We start from the raw sequence: 20,123 nt of genomic DNA, 5'->3' as shown, positions 1-20,123 counted from the left end.
GATGTATATATTAGGTGAAAATATAACTCAAATTATACATCCCTCACATCTTTAGGACAACCTAGAAATCTAGTAGACAAGTATAGAGATCATTTTCCTTCGGATTAAATCTTCTATCCCCAACGTTTTCTTCCACAATTTTATTTTCTTTCATCATATTCTCATAATGTCAAAAAAGAAAATGATTACATTGTCTTTTTTTATGAGTGATTTTTACATAGGAGATTGTTCTTCCCAGAAGTTTCAATAATATTCTATTATTTGTACAAGTTACTTATCTATTTCACAATAAGCCTGCACTAAAGTGCTAAGCATTTTTTACTTATGTGGTTCCAGAATAAAATTCTGACGAGGTTAGGTAAAGTAGCTGGTAAAAGATATCCTAAGTACAAGCTAAAAGTTAATTACAATTTAAATGTAAATTTTGTGGAATTAATGTGTAAAGATGCTGGCAAATATGTGTCATGCATGTTTTACAGCTTACCCATAGTAGAATCAATTGGAAATATAAGTACATTTTATTTTATAATTTTAGTAATGAATTGAATTATTATTAATGAATATGTTAGGTATATTCGATAGCCTTTTTCCAAATCTACTTGTATGATACACTCTGGCAAAAAAAAGCAAAAGAATAACATCTGCAAAGTGTTGTATGATTCTTGGATATACACAATATATATTAATAAATATTCTGAGAAGTTCTGTGGTGTAGACACATGTTCATCTTCAATTTCCAAAATATGTATTAACCACTGAGTTCTTCTTAATGCATAATCTACTCAATGCATAAAGAAAATTTTATCTCTAATCATATTGGAACAGTACTACAAACATGCGAATTTCACTAGAAATGCCTATACATTGTGATAAAAGTCTCACTTTTATATGATGTTCAATGATGATTTTTTTCAATGTTAATAATTTTAGTGGTGGCGACCTTTCTAAAAACGCAGAAGCTCATCCTCAACAGTTTTTCTAACTATTTAATGGAAATATGTATATTTCGAATTCCATGGAATGCTTTGCATTGAGCTCCAAATTGCCCAACATTCCTCTCACAGGTTACTTGGTTCTTCATGTCCCCTGCCAACAGATAAAAGTCGAGTGTTTGGTTATATGTAAGCTATTGTTGTTCCTATTATTTATGACTTATGACAACAATATGACTCATTTGGGAAAATGTGGAACTTATCAGGAAGGCCTGTGTTGCAATGATCACTTACGCTATCTTTGCTTTGCTTTGTAATGCTGAGCTTCTAGAATTTCCAGGGGCAGTTTTTGAAAAAAAAATTATAAATAGAAAATTAAATGCTGGTTTATAGAAGGGTCTCTTGCAAGTGAGAGGCACTGAAACTTAAGGTTCTATAGCTTCATACTAATTCCTCATCTAGATAGTAATTCTTACTAACTCACATTCAGTCTTTCCTTCCATTAAATTAAGCACACACACTCTGCATGCCCCAAGCCTAATCTTTGCTAGCTTGTTTCCTACAGCCTAAAATGAGATCCTATATTCTTATTCTCTGACCCTCCAAAACCCTTTTTCAGCCATATGCTAGTTAAATCATGTAAATTTTCTAAAAATCACCAGATTATACAGCAGATATTAATATTTGTCTTTCTGATCACAGAGCATGGGTTTTTCTTTTTTTAAATTTTTTTAAAATTATACTTTAAGTTCTAGGGTACGTGTGCACAACATGCAGGTTTGTTACATATGTATACATGTGCCATGTTGGTGTGCTGCACCCATTAACTTGTCATTTACATTAGGTATATCTCCTAATGCTGTCCCTCCCCCACTGCCCCCACCCCATGACAGGCCCTGGTGTGTGATGTTAGTTTTTCTATTACATTGCATATATTTCTGCTTTGTAATTTACTTATATATCTACAGTCTGCCTCTTAAAATAAGGCTTCTGTAAGTATAGGGGCAACAGTTTTGTTCTCACTGTGTGGAATTGAGTAGTAGAAGCTGAACGATTTGTTGAATTAAATTAACTAAATGCTATGAACATACGAATAAGATTAAATTTCTCTTTTTTCCCACAAATGTCCATTTGGAGGATACTTTTATTTTAAAATCATAATTAAAGCGGCAGTATAATTGTTAAAGGGCAGCAAGTTTGTTACTTCCTAGTTATGTTACCTTGGGCATGTTGATGTTTGTACCTTCATTTGTACATGAAGATGATAAATACTTATGTTAATATGATTAGGAGATGGAATTAATTATATAAAGTGTTAGTACATAAGTTCCCACAAATATCTGCGGTGGTGAGGATACTGATGATGATTTCTTTTCTTTTCTTTTCTTTTTTTTTTTTTGTTTTTTGCTCTTCCTTGACCACTCTGGTATAAAAGGGTAAAGGACTATGTGTATACTTCATTTTTTCCTCTACTGACCTTGGAGGCTAAGGGGATGGAAAAACTTTTAAATACATGTACACAGATATGATTACAGATGTATAATTTGGGCCCTCTACCCTCTCTGAGTGTATTCTTATTTTTTTAAATCAGTTTCCTTTCACAGTCTCCACAATTGCTATTGAACTTTTATCACTTTGATTTAAATTCCACCTTGATTCTCTCCTCTCATCCTCAGCAGATACCTAGGGTTTTGTGCTTACGAGGAAATGACATGTTATATCGCTGATAACTTATAACTAAATATTTGTGCAAATAACATGGACAGGTATTTTTACATATACTGTCACATCTGATCTTTTTGACCAAAACCAATGTAGTTGACTCCTGAAGAAATGAGAATTTCTCAGATAAGAAAACTTCATTGCTGGCTTGCTATTATCATTCTTGGGCTAGACATGAGAAAATCAAGGTTCAGAACATGTTGATGCTTTGCCCAAGGTGGCAAGAGAGAGCCCTGAAATTTAAATCCTGGTTACTGTTAACATGATTTCACACTGATACTCTGAGAGCACCAAGTAGGAAGCATTCAGCTTCTTGCGTCTTCACATCTTACTTTTGTTTTCTGAAAAAGAGCCACCTCTCCTCCTGTTGATATTTTCCTTTGGCCCTGAGCTTTGTGCTTCACTCTGGTTTTCTTGCTTTAAACAGGGTTTTTTAAAATCAAGTTTATCTTCTTACATTTAAAAAAAATCACTTTATGTGTTGGCTTCTTTCACGTAGCCTTAAAGTATGTTCAAGTCTGATTGACCTGAATTTTATTATGTGTGGAGACAAAAGTCTGCAAAAGTAATTTAAACTATTTTTATTAGAGTGCTCCTTGATCCTTAATCAGGCCAGCCCTTGAAAATATGATTTCTGCTCTCGTCATCCACTTCTGTCTTCTAGCTGCAGTGGTCATTGACGAGCTCATGTACCCTGATTACTATTGATCCCATTGAACCTATCTCAAACTGTCACTGTTGACCTCTCTCTCTCATTCTTAAAATTCTCACATCAATTGATGTGAGATTTTCTCTCTTTTCTAGTTCTTCTTTTCTTTCTCTTTGACTGTTCTTTCTCTTTATTTGGTGCTTTTCTTTCCATGTCAGTTAAATTTGTGTTCTCCATGGTTCTCTCTTTGTTCTCTCTTCCTGCTTTCCTCTAACGCTTGAAAACACTGAAAAAAATACATATTATACAAATGTACCGTTTCCCTCTCTCTCTCTGTACAAACACACATAGTGATTATTAAAATGCAAACTCACTTCAACATACTGCTGATTTACAGTCGCATTTCCTCCCTATGAATTTCCTTAGTTATCGGATTAAATATTAGCAATAAAACTACTGTTATCTGTGATTATGATCAATTTCAAATTTTGAAATTTATCTTTGTGATCAAAATAGTGGTAACCATTCATTTGGGACATAAAGTTATTTAATACCTGATTTCGACCTACATTTCTTGTTAAATTTTGCCAAACTCCTTATGCTCTTCAGTGCCCTGTCTCCACACCTTGTCTCTCTTCAACCAGAAATGCTTTTGTTTTTACAACTCCTATATCCTTGCGTATCTAGTATGCATATACAGTATTTAGGACTCTCATTTAGAAGTAACAAAATTGAAGTAACTAAAGCAAAACAAATGAGAGAGAAAGGTTTTTCATGTGGAAACAGGAATGTGTCATAGAATCCAAGGGCAGTAATAAAGTTTTGACTCAAGAAGGGACTAATGCCTGTGTTTTGGTTATTTATGATAGCCATTTATTATTCCCACTAATGGTTTTGCGTGTTGAGAAAGCTCACCTGGATGGTTCTCTTTTGTGGTTTCTTATGTGATTTTAGTCCATTGTTGTCTGATACTATAGTAACCTGAATTCTCAACTGGGCTGAACGTCCAAGATCACTCATTCACATGCCTAGCAGTTTTTGGCTGAAAGCCTTGTTGTGATTGTTGCTGAAGCACTTATCCATGGCCTTTCGATGTTACTTAGCTTTCTCAGAGCATAATATGTTGGATGGATTCTAAAAGGGAGCACCCTAAGAGTGACTGTTCTAAAAAGATAGACGTGGAAGCTGCCAGGCCACTTAAGGACTTTTGCCATAACTGGCACTTGGACTATATTCTATTGGTCAAAGCAGTCAAAGAGTCAACCCAGATTTAAAGAGCTGAAGAAATAAACTTCACCTCTTGTTGAGGGAGTGGTAAGAGGAGCATGTGCTGTGGGAGCTATTATTGCAGCCCTCTTTCGAAAATGCTATCTACGGGCTGGGCACGGTGGCTCACACCTGTAATCCCAGCACTTTGGGAAGCCGAGGCGGGTGGATCACCTGAGGTCAGGCATTCGAGACCATCCTGACCAACATGGTAAAACCCTGTCGCTACTAAAAAATATAAAAATTAGCTGAGCATGGTGGTGGGCACCTGTAATCGCAGCTACTTGGTTGGCTGAGGCAGGAGAATCGCTTGAACCTGGGAGGCGGAGGTTGCAGTGAGCCAAGATCGTGCTATTGCATTCCAGCCTGGGTGACAGAGCGAGACTCCATCTCAAAAAATAAATAAATAAATAAATAAATAAATAAAGCCATACTGCATTGGAAGCCATCAGTGTTTTTGTTACCACCTCACTCCCTATGCATCTACTTCTTTCTTCTCTCTCTGTTCATGGACCTTTGCTCTTCCTCAATCCACTCTGCACTAGGGACTTCATAAGCACAATTTGCTAGTATATGTGACACAATTCGAAGCACTCACAGTTTGACCAGACTCTTCTGTCAGTTCTAATTTTCTGAGAGAGATTCTGATGATTCTCTCTTAACACAAGCATTGTGTATATTCTGATCACCCATAACATGGAGTTGGCCCGAATTACGTGGCACAGACATGGTTGTTACTGGCCCACCTTTTTGAGGAGGATTAACATTTCCAAGATGAAAGGCCCTGGCCATAACCCCTCTAAAGCATCTGTTACTCCCAGCGATGCTTACTCATTATTCAAAGTTCTACTTTAACATCAACTCCCTTATGACATCCTCCGTACAAGCATCACTCCACCCTGCATACTTCCATCAAATTTTATAGATTCTGTGATATTTCTTGCTCTATAAATAACGTCATGCACCTAGATGGATCCCTACTCCCAGATTCTAGGTTCACGAAACATATCAGTATTTCTCACACAAGGTAGTTATTCAACCAATGAAGATCATCAATATGGTAATAAAATAAGATACATTTATATGCGTATTTTCTCTCATTTGTTTTAAGGCGGAATTCTAACTATTTAGGTAATTCATAATTAATTTGCCTCTATAATTGTTAGGATTAATATTCTAAGGAATAATATTGAGGTACATCTGTGAATTTATAACCTTGCATAAGGAGCTCCTTAACCACTTAGCCCATGTTCTTGGTGTAATTCTCATTACTCAGTTCAGGGCTATAGTTCTCTCTGGAAACTGCTAAGCAAAACTGATGTTATCTTCTAATGATATGTATCAGAATTTACTCCAATTGGTGTAAATTCACTTACACTAATATGCATTATACAAAATGATCTGCATGATAATGTTATGGGCACTCTGGTATAATTTAGTTTCTTCTCTAAATTATAATAATCTAATAATGACTGAATTTTAAATTAGAATGATTTGACCGCTAGCTGATTTTGTATGGATTTGACAGAAATAAATAAATAAATGTATTGTTTTCGTATCCACATGCTGCAGAGATCCCTGCCTATAACTGGCTCAGAAATTCATATGTTAAATGCAGAATATACTTTACAATAGAACTTGATCGAAAATGTCTTTATTGAATATATAAATATTGAAATGTTTTATAGTTATCTAAAATTCAAAATCAGTATCTGCCGGAAGCCATCAAATATCTATCAGACAAATAGCAATACCTGTTTGGGGCACTTAACTTCCATTTCTTAGATTCATAGCTTCCCTGAAATTTAACTGAAATATGGCACATAATGACTGAGTAGACTACACTAAGGCCAGGCACAGTGGCTCACGCCTATAATCACAGCTCTGTGGGAGGCTGAGACAGGAGAATTGCTTAAGACCAGGAGTTTGGGACCAGGCTGGGTCACATAGCAAGACTCTGCCTCTACAAAATAAAATAAAATAAAATAAAATAAAATAAAATAAAAAGAAGGTAATTAAGGACTATTTTCCACATGCAATTTTCTCATTATATCTCATCCCTGTCACAGTTGGCTGAATCTTACAGATTAACATCATGTCTTTGGTCCGATTTGAGTGTGACTTCAAAGATAAAACATATCAATTCTACATATAATATATAAATTACCTATTGAAAATGATATCTGAAATAGTTGATATTGACTCAAAATGATTATTGCTTTTTTCATAATAATCCCATAGGGAAGAAATAAATCATTTCACTTGGATAATTTATGAAAGTAAAAAATATTTATGATAATTCTATTTAGGTGATCCACCTGCCTCGACTTCCCAAAGTGCTAGGATTACAGGTGTGAACCACCACTCTTGGCCAATTTACGGTCATTTTAAAGGAAGCTACATGGTAGAGGTGGTTGATGAGAGTTTCTGAATTTCGTCTTCTTGGAAAGTTAGTTGTTCTTTGTAGAGCATGCTGACTAATAATGCTATCCTCCCAACAGAAAATCCAATCTGATTTGACAAGTCATGAGATCAGTTTAGAAGAAATGAAGAAACATAACCAGGGGAAGGAGGCTGCCCAAAGAGTCCTGTCTCAGATTGATGTTGCACAGGTATATGTTATTTCAGAAACTAAGGAACGTGTTTTCGTTGGGCATTATACTCCAGTCTATATTAGACAACTTGATTATTGGCAAGATTGGATTTGAGGACATTATTTGAAAACTACAATTTGATGTCTAAACAATGAGTGTTTTGCTTTCTACATTTTAAAGATAAAATAGGTTAATAAATTACCTTTTATTTAGTATAACATTAAGAAAAAACTACTGAATCATTCTCCCAAATGTATGTTTTCCTGTGTTGGATGAATGGAAAAATACTGCTTTATTTTATTTTTATTTTCCTGTATATCTTCAGAAATAAAGGCAAATCTATCAGTAAAAATAGGACCAGTTATTGTTTGAAAGGCAAAATTAAATCAGTGCCTTTTTACACTGTCCTTACAGAAAAAATTACAAGATGTCTCCATGAAGTTTCGATTATTCCAGAAACCAGCCAATTTTGAGCAGCGTCTACAAGAAAGTAAGATGATTTTAGATGAAGTGAAGATGCACTTGCCTGCGTTGGAAACAAAGAGTGTGGAACAGGAAGTAGTACAGTCACAGCTAAATCATTGTGTGGTATGTATTTCTGGTGGCAAATACGCAGGTACCCCTTGACTTTCCTCATTAAGAAGTATCTGCTCTTTTATAAGAGAGAATTGTTTTCAGAAAACCATAATAATTATACTATGTAATTTTAAGATTGAGAACAAAAATTGGCACATGTATTGTGGCCTATTCTGTGTGTCTTTTTTGAGTCTATAATTTTGCTAAGAACTGTGCAGAATATAAAAGGATGTTGCTTGTGTTTAATTTTTATGATTCTTTAAATATATTTTAAATGGAAATCTAGAAAGGAAATATATTAATCTAAAAATAGTAACAACAACTGTAGTTGGAATAATCCTAACAACTTCAGAAATAATGGATGCCAGGTAAACTAAGTGATGTACAGAAGCCACCTTTAATTCTTAAGGCTACAGATTACCTGAGAGAATTTAAGGACAAACAGCTGGTGAATGGCAAAGCAAGATTCCAATTCAGGTACTCTTATTCCAAACTTTAATAACTTTGCTTTATACACCAGTACTGGATATACAGTGAAATGCCTCAAGACAACACCGAATTAAAAGGCATGGAAAGGTACAAATAGCCTACAGTATAAATCTGATTTAAACTTTATAGTATTGAACGGTGTCCTATGTTGCTGTTATTGGAAATTCCCCAACTGAGATGATTCCTCTGGAAACAAAGCTGAGGTATGATTGCATCTACTCGAGTAACATAAGTATTATTATAACTCTACATGTACTATCGACCATTAGAGTGGAAAGTCACATAAAACGAAAACACAGAATGTTATTAAAGGGAAAACGAGTCTAGTTAGTACTTGATATTTTAAGTATTGTTTCTACATCTCCTCCATAATATCAATGAAAAACAGATTCCTTCAGATACATCGTAGTCATATCATGAATGGGAAAATATTTTTCTTTTTAACAAATATCTTAAAATAAATACATACATTTATGTGTGAAAAATATGAGGTATTCTTATTCAATAATATATTTTCATAATTCAAGCTGCATTTTAGTGGTATAATTACTTTAATTATTCTCACCCCCAAAAAGAAACTTGGAATAGAAATGATAGAAAGTAGTTAGTTGATATTAGATGAGTAAGGATAGGAATATATGGGAACATATCCCATCTTAAATTTTGCCAAAAAAAAAAAAAAGGAAAGCATAAATGACCCAAGTGCCTTATTCATGACTAATATTTGCAAAGTGAGCACTTTTCGTTCTTTTCTAGAAACAGGTCTCTAATGTTACCTTATAAAATGTATCTAACAGTAAATATGAGCTCAAAACAATCTCACCTGTGTCAAGCTGTGACTGTGCCCTGCGTCAGTACAAAGGAAACTGCTCAAGGCACTTGCTCAATTGGTTTCTGGTTGTGGTTTAAATGTCAGGACCAATTGAAGCAGTTCTTTCATAAGAATATCCTTACACTGTTTAGTTTTTTCATTGTTTAAGATGCTTTATGATGTATACCATAATCATAGTCTTGCCTTCAAGACATGTTTGTTTATTTATAAAAGTCTTACTGGCATGAACACAAATATAAATAATATTTCTCCTCTTTGTTTATAAATATTTTACTTGCCTATTGAATGTAACGATGTTAATGGCTAACGGTACCTTGAGGGAACTTTCTTCATCAAAATAAAGCATTTATATTTTTTGAAGTTCAGAGAGTAAATAATTTAGAAAAATCTCTGATTGCAAATTAGCATCGTTGATTTCCAACATAATAATTAATTTCAGTGTTTCCAGATACACAGATATTTTTATATCTTCTAAGAAAAAAGTAAAATGAAGTAAATAATATCATCTGGGAAACTCAGACAAAAGTCATAATTATTAGTGATGAAGGAATGTTAACATCAGTTGTCAAAGAGGATTAATATGGAAATATACATGTAGCATTGATCAGATAATTGTCCAGCCTTTACAAAATGCTTTTTTTTAGACATTACTTTTAAACTGAAAAGAGAAATTAAACCCAATTTTTGTTCTAATTCCATAAAAACAATTACCTACTGGCAGGTTTATTTTTTGGTAATACTAAAATAAGTACTGATAGTTCAGATTTATGACTAAACAAATTAAAGCAGAGATACATAATGTAAACTATTATATATACATGTATACATATATACACACACGTATATATATTTGAATACATGGCCACATACATACAAAGACATATTTTTCTAGGAAAACTACAAAGCAAAATTAAGACATCAAGTGGTGTTGGAGTGGTGTTGGTAGTATAATTGTGAACATAGCTGTCTTCCAAAGTTATGACACTTGTCTTATGATGCTTTTTTATAGCAACCTATGTTTTGTGAAACCGTATGTGTGTGCTTTATAGTTGTGATGTACATGTGAATTGTAAATAATATTTTTCTATCTGGTTTTCCTCAGCACTTTTAAGAAAATAAAGTTGTGTAATTTAATTAACATTGAAAATGACCTTACTTTCTTATATATGATACAATATATATTGAAATTATGATGTAGAAATTTAGGTGCTTTACCTTACTAATATGTAAGTACCATGAGAACAATAGTGAATGTGTGTGTTTTGGCCACCACTGACTTCCCAGTGATTCAAATACTATCTGGTTCATAGTAACCACTCAATAAATACCCGATGTATGAGTGAATTAATTCATCCAAATTTATGGCTAGAATTATATAACTCCAACATTTAAAATAGAAGTCATGTAAAATTCAGAATTGACATTTATGTTCTTTGATTGAAGAACTAAATATATATATATCACAAAACACATATATATGATTAACTCTCTGTTTAATAAGAATAGCTGCAAATTTCACATATATGCGTGTGTGTAGACAATTAAAAATAGAAATATTAAATCAACAGAAAGTGCAAAAGCTAGATATTGATCACCGCTGCAAAATGCTACTCTATTAAAATTTCAAACATGGAATAGCAATTAAGGTGATCTCTATTTATTTCTGTTCATAATATTATGAAGTAATTTAACTCTACTGATTATTATGTTTTGTTTTATGTTTAAACTTAGAACTTGTATAAAAGTCTGAGTGAAGTGAAGTCTGAAGTGGAAATGGTGATAAAGACTGGACGTCAGATTGTACAGAAAAAGCAGACGGAAAATCCCAAAGAACTTGATGAAAGAGTAACAGCTTTGAAATTGCATTATAATGAGCTGGGAGCAAAGGTGTGTGCATGCTGAGACCACAAACACTTCTTTCCACTTTCCTTATAAATTGTAAAGCAACGGGCAATCAATTATGTATGATTAGAGTCTTAGCAATTCTAAACACCTCTCTCTCCATATATATATGTATATGTATATATATACACATATACGTATATATATACACACACATATACACAAAGATAAACATATACACGTATTTCGATGTGGAATTCTCATTAAGAAACAATAATTAATCAGTGAGGCTCTGCTTATTCAGATTGAAAAATATGTAACGCTCAGGGAGGTTTTTCCTGGTCCATCAGATAGCTCTAAAAGGGTTTCTTAGTTGTAAGTGTTCCTTATTTTCATTATATATATCTACTTGTGATGACTTGAAGACTGGTAAATATTATGAACTGTATCTATTTATATGTAGGTCTAATGTAGTTAACATATTCCACAGAGACCACATTAAGTATAAAAATTACACAGTAATTATTTCCCTATATGGCCAAGACTTGCAAAATCTACCACACTTGGCTAATAAGATAGCATGGATAGCCAGTTAAGACCTATGGCTCTGTAATTATTTTTGTATCATTGTCCTGATCAGAGTCTCATGACCAGCTCCACTTCACTGCTAATTCAAGATGCCTACATCTCTCCATCTCACTTCGCTCAACTCAAATATTCTGTATAGATTTAGAGCTTTGATGGTTTAAAATTATGATAGTAAGTAGTCTCTTCACTCTGTTGATTGTTTGTTTTGCTGAGCAGAAGCTTTTTAGGTTGATGCGATAACAGTCGTCTAGTTTTCCTCTTGTTGCCTGTGCTTTGGGAGTCAGATCCAAAAAAAATGTTTGCCCAGAACAATGTCAGGGAGCTTTTTCCTGTTTTCTTCAAATCATTTTATAGGTTCAGGTTTTAAGTCTTGAGTCCATTTTGGATTGGTTTTTTATATGCTGTGAGATAAGTGTCCAATTGCATTTTCATGCATTTGGATATCCAATTTCTCAGAACCATTTATTGAAGAGAATGTCCTTTTTTCATTGTGTATTCTTGGCCCCTTGGTTGATCAGTTGATCATAAATATGTGGATTTATTTTTGGGCTCTCTATTCTGTTCCTTTGGTCTATATGTCTGTTTTTATACTACCATCCTGCTCTTTTAATTACTAGAGCATTATATAATATTTTTGAATCAGGTAATTATGATACCTCCAGCTTCGTTCTTTTGGCTTAAGATTGCTTTGGCTATTCTGGGTCTTTTGTTGTTCAAAATGAAATTTGGGATTGTTTCTTCTACATCTGCCAAAAATGTCACTAGAATTTTAATAGGGATTGCATTAAGTCTGTAAATTGCTTTGAGTGGTACAGACATCTTAACAATATTATTTATTCCAATCCATGAATATGGGATATCTTTCCATAAACGGATATCTTACTGTTTCCAAAAATGGACTTCTAACATTTTAATTTCGTTCTGACTGAAAGAACTGAATTTCTTGGAGGATAAAAAGTTATATTTTTACAACTCAGGTTCTCAACTTTAGTGAATAGAACAACATCACTGATAAAATTGTCACCTCATCTTAGACAGAAATGTGAATGTCCATGTTTGAGAAATAGCTAAGGAGAGGCATATTTCTTGCATCTCAGCCTGAAAGTAGATTGAAGGTTATATCTTCAAGATATTAGTTGCCAATTCCTTACCATAGAAAGTAAATTTTATAATTAACTTGAAATCTGGAAATAACCATTTTTCATAGATAGTCTTGTTTTTATATTTTAAAAACCCTCTAATTAATATTTGTTATGTTTCAAACAAGTTTGTTGCCATCCTATGACAAAAGATTCTCCTACTTTGTTTCAAAATAAGAAACACTGATACTCAATTGATGGGAAAGCATTATGATAATCTTGAAATAAAATACATTTCAACTGCTCATTTGGTCTACCAAGGTGCCTTTGGAATGAGATACCTTTGGAATGAGTTACCTTTATATCCTCTAGAGAAATTTATCATTGTTTAAAGATCACCACAGACAGAAAAATTGTATCTGCACTTGATACCTTATTCCGGTGCTTATCAATTTTTATAGATGCCAATTATTTCATATTTAACATCAATTATGAAGGACTGAGTAATCTCTAGTCTCAAATGTATTAGAGATTGAATAATCTCTAATATTAATCCTAATACTACAGCTTCAGTTCTGGGGACATATTGTTTTTGTAATTATAAATTTTAAATTAAATGAATGTATGTTATAGTTATAAGTTACAAATTTTCAGTTTATAATTTGACCCGTGTGACTTTATACTAAAATAATGTGTGGATGAGTATTTTTTAAATTAAGAAAATATACGTTTTGGTAAAGGGGAGTTTCTCAGTTTACTTTTTAAAATAGAGTTTTTTTGTGTGTGGGCTTTTTATTTGTCATAGGAATTTTTACAAAATCATTGCAAGAGTAAATTTAACATAAAATAACAGAATAAATCAATTAGAATTTAAAGCAATAAAAGTGACATTAGACGAATAATAGTGCCCTGAGTTGATTATTATTCAGAAATGAATGATTCTCGTAATGATGTCAAACCCTATTTATTCCTGAAAATACATATCTGAGAGCTTGTGTTTATTCTAACCATTTGCCACATAGTAATATCCTTAAAGCAAAATAAAAGTGTATGAAGAAATCATATTTAACTTTAATAGTATCACAGAATACAGCAAAAACATAGGCCAAACATTTATTTTTGAAGTAAATATTGATGTAGAAACATTTGTGACTAAGGGATCATGTATAAATACCATCTTATAAAAATGCTGTAAGTCCTATATTCTTTGCCTGAGAATAAAAATATTGTCTGCATTTTGACTCAAAATATTTTCAACAGCAGTAGCTTTGTCTAATGAAAGCAAAGGCAACAAAGGAAATTTTATTACATTATTCTTTTTATGTAAGAAGGAACCCTTCTATTTTAATCATCTTCAGAATTTATATGGTTGTGTCTGCCACAATTGAGTATGCATTACCTTTTTGGAGTAATCAGCTCTGGCTGCCATAACAAAATAAAATAAAGTTGGTAAATTGATTTCTGCAAGTGTGGAGTCTGGGAGTGCAAGATCAAGGTGCTGATCCATTTCATTCCTGAGGAGAGCTTTCTTCTTGTCTTACCTTTTTGCTGTATTCTTACATGGTGATGAGTGGGGAGAGAAAATATAATTAATTTATTAAGAGATATTAAAGCTAGCACCATTGATGTAATAATACCTATAACCCCTTTTTATTTCTCTATGCTCTGATTTTTATGGAAATTTACATAAATAGCAATACTAATATCATCCCTTAAATACATTGTTAACTTCGTGAAAAAATGACTACTAAAACATTTTACTGCAGGTGGCATTGTGTTAAACGTATCCATTCCTCGCATACACACACAAAGTATAAAACTCAATTTTCCTTAAGATGGCAGTGTCTCCTGTTTTTTAAAAATGTATTTAGCTGGAAATAAACAAAATGAAATAAATAAAAATCAATACTGCATTAGCTCTGGGAAGATAGAATTTCTTTGAAATATTGAATCTGGAATCATTTTTCTACCAATAATGCATAGGAAAAATATGCATAGAAACACACCATAAAGTATATTTTCCCCCACCCCCCACACACCCCTACAACACAAAATTCTTGCAGTCAAATGGGCAGATGCTTTACTTAGGAAAAAAAAATAGAAGGGAAAATCTGTTTAAAAAATGAGTTTACAGCCTCAGCAACTAAATGTTTTCTAAATGTATGCACACCTCTCCTAAAGAAAATAATGAATTTTATTATTTGGAATTGTAATTGTTATCAAGGTTCCAGAATATTTATTTGGATTGTAGCATTTTAGATGCTTTGTACATATTTTCATCTTTTGTGTTTTTCTTGCTTATAGCTAGATTCTTATTTTGGTTGTACACACGCATACACATAGACACACACACATATATATGACATAAATATATGTATCCGTCAGTGGTGCCTATTAGGCTTAGGGCATAATGCACAAATACGCACTTGTGGTGGTGGTATTGTTTTAACCAATTCCATTACAATTGAAATTAATCTGGAGTCTACCTTTCAGATTTCTTAGCAACAAAAGCCAAATCTTGTCCATGTTTTATTTACCTGTAAGGTAGTAAAATAAATGTAAATAAAGCTTTTGCTCTGTACATTCAGGCACAGTTTTTTATTGAACCATCCCTAAAGGTAAATAATGAGAATAAAGGAAGGGATTGAGGTGGTACAATATGTCATGCTCTCTCAAACTGTTGTCTGGCTTTACCCTCACAATATTCCTGTGTTCTATTAATAAGTATAGTAATCCCATTTGATAGATGTGTTGAGAAAAATGAGGTGTTCTGCCAAAAATCATACTCAAGTCTAGAGTCCACTAGGTATCGCAGAGCCTAACATACTTACATTCCATCATGCTGTTTCTGCAGAGCCAAATATTTATATCTATTGTTCAGATTCCCAGGCTTCATGACAGACAAGGGGTTTTTTTTTTTTTTTTTTTAAAAAGGGGAAAACACATACCAAAGAAAAGAAAACCAGGAGCAACTTGTAAGAGTATAAACTCTTTATGGAAATTCTACCGGTTATATTTTCTAACTTGTAATTAACGATTTGCAAGTCTTCATTCATTCCTTTATTCAATACATAAAGCATATTTAGTGAGACCTTTCTTTGTTCAAGGAACTTTCAGGAGTAGAGAGGAGTAATCTAAAGATGTGTGAGGCAAGAAGATTTGCCTTTAAGAAATTGTAATTTATCTGGCTTTTGTTGATGATTTGACTGCCTTTAGTAGAAAGAGATGCTGGGCTTTTTATTAAACCAACCAACTGAAAATCTTAACAAAATATAGGCACATCTGAGAAGGTGGTGGAGAAATACAGATTTGTTCATTTCTCATGTGAGAATATGGATAATTTGCTTTTGAGGGTGTTGGTATCAAACACTGAGAACAGGAGCACAGGATCAAGTAATTAGTTTTTCTATTAATGGGAATGAATATTGTCTTCACATTCATCTTTTTGTCCCTATTGGATGTCAAAATTATGTTTAGGGAGGAAGTGACCTATTCTCACTGTATTGTTTTTGAGCAGATGTGAGACACTTTAAAGATGTAATGAGGATACAGTTGAGAATTCTAGGTATTACACAAATACATTTACCTTTTGAGAGAATTAATCTTCTATCTTCATTTTGATTCCTTACCAGCATGAGCTAGTCTCATTTGTATATAGAGGATTGTAAAACTTCTTGCCATATTATTGACAAATGACAGTAAGTTTTCAGTGAGAAATGAGTTTTATCTTCAGTTTGACTTATATCATCGTATTTATCATAAACTTTGGCCATAAATTATCTTATCTTAGAGAAAAATTCATATAGGTTTCTTTTCTACCATGACGACATACAAGACCCTATCTTTTGGACAAACGATGTCATCTGCCCTAGACATTTTTTATTCACTCTTAATATTCAGATTATATGATTTTTATAAAATATTATTTTAAAACGTGTAAGAAAATAGCTATTTTAAATAACAGAAATATAAAAGTTCCAAATAAGTGGTTATAACTAAAGTTGAATTAAACAGTAAACTAAATTACATTTCATTATAATTCTTTTCAGGTTACAGAAAGAAAGCAACAGTTGGAGAAATGCTTGAAATTGTCCCGTAAGATGCGAAAGGAAATGAATGTCTTGACAGAATGGCTGGCAGCTACAGATATGGAATTGACAAAGAGATCAGCAGTTGAAGGAATGCCTAGTAATTTGGATTCTGAAGTTGCCTGGGGAAAGGTAAAACCTATATCACTGAAGGTTATTTTGAACATACGTGAAAACACATAATATGATTTCGTAAGGAATTATTAACATGTAGCAATAATAGCATTATAAATATTAATATTGTTTCATGTTCCCTTTCTTTAAAATTAATCTGTGCTTTTCAGGACCATGATAAAACCAATGGTAAGCTTTAGCAGGAGTCTCTCCAAAAGCTTCCTTAGAGTTCAGTAAATTATGAATAAGACCTTAAGAAATACATAGGTCATTAGTCTGAAAATTGGTCCAGAGAGGAGATCCTATAATCTGCTGGCTTGCCTAAGACCATACTGCCCAGATGAATCCCACAGCCATGAAGAGGGCAAGGACACAGAGATTGAAGACAGTTGGGCTGGACAGGACTTGCAAGATTAGCATATTGCCAAAGTCGCATTTCAGAATGAATCTCAAGGTGTCTATGCAGGGGCTATCATTTCCATCACCAAATGACACAGTGACTCCTGTAATCGTTAGCCGTTAAATTCTTGCCCTTTCTCTGATGGCCAATCATTTCATGCTGCTTAGAACTTAGTCAAGAGACTCATAGCTTAGTATTTTTTTTTTTTTTTACAGTTTATTCATTACCAGATTACCTGAAAGTGTGTTGATATAAAGAAAATAGCTGATATTGATAACATGTTTTACCTCAAAATTTGCCACTGTGTTAGTCCATTTACACCCACTTGATGTTTTAAAGTTACCAAATTAACAAGATGTATAAGACGTTTATGCTTTATTTTTAATTCAATGTGGCTATCCAGATTATTCAAAGTTGGGAAATTTTCAATACCTTATGTAAAAACTTACAATCGTATAAATGAGACCCAAACTGAAAACTGTCTTTATGTAGATTCAGAGAACAAGTAGTAATATATTTTGTTACAGAAAATATTTCCAAATAAATAGTAGGGAATTAAATTGTTTTTCTTCTCTTTCAGAATAAATTTAATGTTAGATAACATATTGAATTATAATTATTCAGGATCATACATGAGATTACTATAGCAAGGAAGATACAGTATATACAGGTTAAAACTCACATCGGCCTTATTTTTTCTTATCATTCAAACATATTACTTGAGGTATTTTTGCATTAGCCTCACCATGAAATCATTCACATGTTATAAGGTAATGACCTTTGCAGAGGTTTCTAGGTTATCCTTCTCATATAGAAGGCTTGAATAGTCTGGAGAATTGTCTGCTTGTTGAATCTGCCTGGAAAGTATTTTTCATAATGTCAAGGAGCAACGCTACTGTGAGATCTAGTAGGAAAAAAAAAGCTTAGAAAACTGGCATTTATTTTCTTTCTTTATAGAATAAAGATAATTTATCACTCTATCTAGATCTTTTGAAACACTAAGCTGTTAATGACATACTCTAAAATCTCTTAGTTGTCAAATAAAGTATATTCATTTGCATCTGAATTACAGAACTTTTTTTTTTACCAATTTATTTGGAAGGTTCTCATTATTTCTTTAAAAACAACAGTCATAGAAGAATATATGCCCTGCAGATCTAAGCCAGTCACATTTATGATAATCATTCTAATATTTTAACATAAAATTCAAACTCTCATATATGAAACCCCATGACTATTGAGTACATTCTCATTTCTCATGGTTTCTTGGTAGGTGGAGAGCTTAATTCAAGCTATAAGTTTCCTCTGCTGTTTCAAAAGATAAATGTCAAATTTTTAAAAAACTAAATTAAATTCGTTTAAATGCAGTACATTAAATGTAGTTGCTGATCATTCCAAGTATTTGGAATGTGACTGCAGAAAATTTGAATATCTAGAGTCAATTTCTTTTTTATTATTTTTAAAAATTTTTAGACAATTTAATTTATATCTGCTGAATTTCTCCCAGTTCTGTTGACCCAAGAACATTATATTTATTTTCATATGAAAGTATTTGAGCATCTAGTTTCAAATATTCAAATACATAAAAATGTCAATTACTCATGAAGTGATTATTTGATCTTTAGTTTATCCAAACAAGGCATAATTTCAAGTACATTGACTATAGTTCAATAGTATCAGTTTTATCTTAAAGTATCTTAATTATATTTAATATATATTAAATTCCAGAAAAATTATTTAATGTGGCTTGAAGAGATACATATGGCACAACTTGAGAAGCCTAAATAAATTGGAAAACTAGGAAAAGGAAAATTATAGTAGATAAATAATAAAAAATACTTGCATAGAAATACATCCACAATGTATCATGGGTGGTGGAATGGACAGGGAACAATAAAGCCACAAATTGGCACCAAGCTTCCTAAAAGACAAAACCAAGAAGTAAACATATTTTTGAGACCCAAAGTTTCCAAATTATTAAAATAATAATTAAAATAATTTTAGCTTTACTAGTAGTATGTTAGCTTTTTGCTAGAACTTAGTGCCAGAAGAAAATAAATGGGAGGGTCATAAAGGTGATAACACGCTGATTCATATTCTTATAATAAACAATAGGAATGTTTATTTTTTTCTACCACCATGGCTCCATGCAAAAGAAAAATTTAGTGCTAAAGGGCCATTCAGGAAAAGCAATTCTATGGGAGGAAAAAATATTGGAGCAGAAGTCTAAAGCAGTCTAGTAATTGTTTTCAGATTTTCAGATTCTCTATTAATTTTTAATTTTGTATGGATACATAGTAAATGTATATATTTATGAATTATAGGAGATATTTTTATACAGGCATGCAATACGTAATTATCACATCATGTAACCTTCTGTGAATATGCTTTCCTGCAACTGAGCTTTTAAGTAGAATTAGGCATCAGAGATTTGAAGGTTATTTATTTTCTCTGAATACAGAAAAAAATTTTCTCTATCTTTTTTCTGGAAAGAAGCCAGATTGTTTCTAACTGATAACACATTTCTATACTTGGCCCTATATCTAATTGGAAAGCAGGGCTTCATATTCATGTGTATGTCATAGTGCTAGAAGGCTTCAATAGCTAAAAATTTTTGCTAACATAGAGTTTTGGGTTTGAACCAGTCACAGAGAAATTGGCTATTGAGCCTTTTCGTGCCAAGCATAATTGAAGAAAGAAAACTCACCATCGACAACTCAAAATATGTTGACTTCTCTAGGAACTTGTGTCAATCTCTCAGTGAATGTATTTATTTGAAAACACAGTTGGGCTATTACTTTAGCTGTAAAAGCTGTTGAAAATCAAGCTCAGGAGTACTCTCTTACTTGATGATGGCATTTAAAAGGTGAAGTGAGAATGTTTTATAGGGGGCATGAAGTATCAAGTACTGAGTGTGATGAAAATTAATATAGTGGTTAATGATAATACTGA

At 32.6% G+C, this 20,123-nt stretch overlaps 1 protein-coding gene across 14 annotated transcripts in view; it reads left to right on the top strand.

The window, feature by feature from the left end:
• The window catches only part of DMD (dystrophin), a 2,616,526-nt gene that overhangs the window by 1,338,070 nt on the left and 1,258,333 nt on the right, over window positions 1-20,123 (top strand). For all 14 annotated transcript variants that reach the window (XM_063804906.1, XM_063804905.1, XM_063804907.1 and 11 more), the window contains 4 exons: window positions 7,071-7,181; window positions 7,578-7,751; window positions 10,792-10,947; window positions 16,619-16,789. In XM_063804906.1, coding sequence (XP_063660976.1) covers window positions 7,071-7,181; window positions 7,578-7,751; window positions 10,792-10,947; window positions 16,619-16,789 — 612 coding nt within the window. The remainder of the gene's footprint in view (window positions 1-7,070; window positions 7,182-7,577; window positions 7,752-10,791; window positions 10,948-16,618; window positions 16,790-20,123) is intronic.

This window comes from Pan troglodytes, chromosome X (genome assembly GCF_028858775.2).
Source record: "Pan troglodytes isolate AG18354 chromosome X, NHGRI_mPanTro3-v2.0_pri, whole genome shotgun sequence".
In the NCBI taxonomy this organism is placed as follows: Eukaryota; Metazoa; Chordata; class Mammalia; order Primates; family Hominidae; genus Pan; species Pan troglodytes.
Note: the sequence above shows the minus strand (reverse complement) of the source record. Positions and strands in the feature narration are given on the sequence as shown.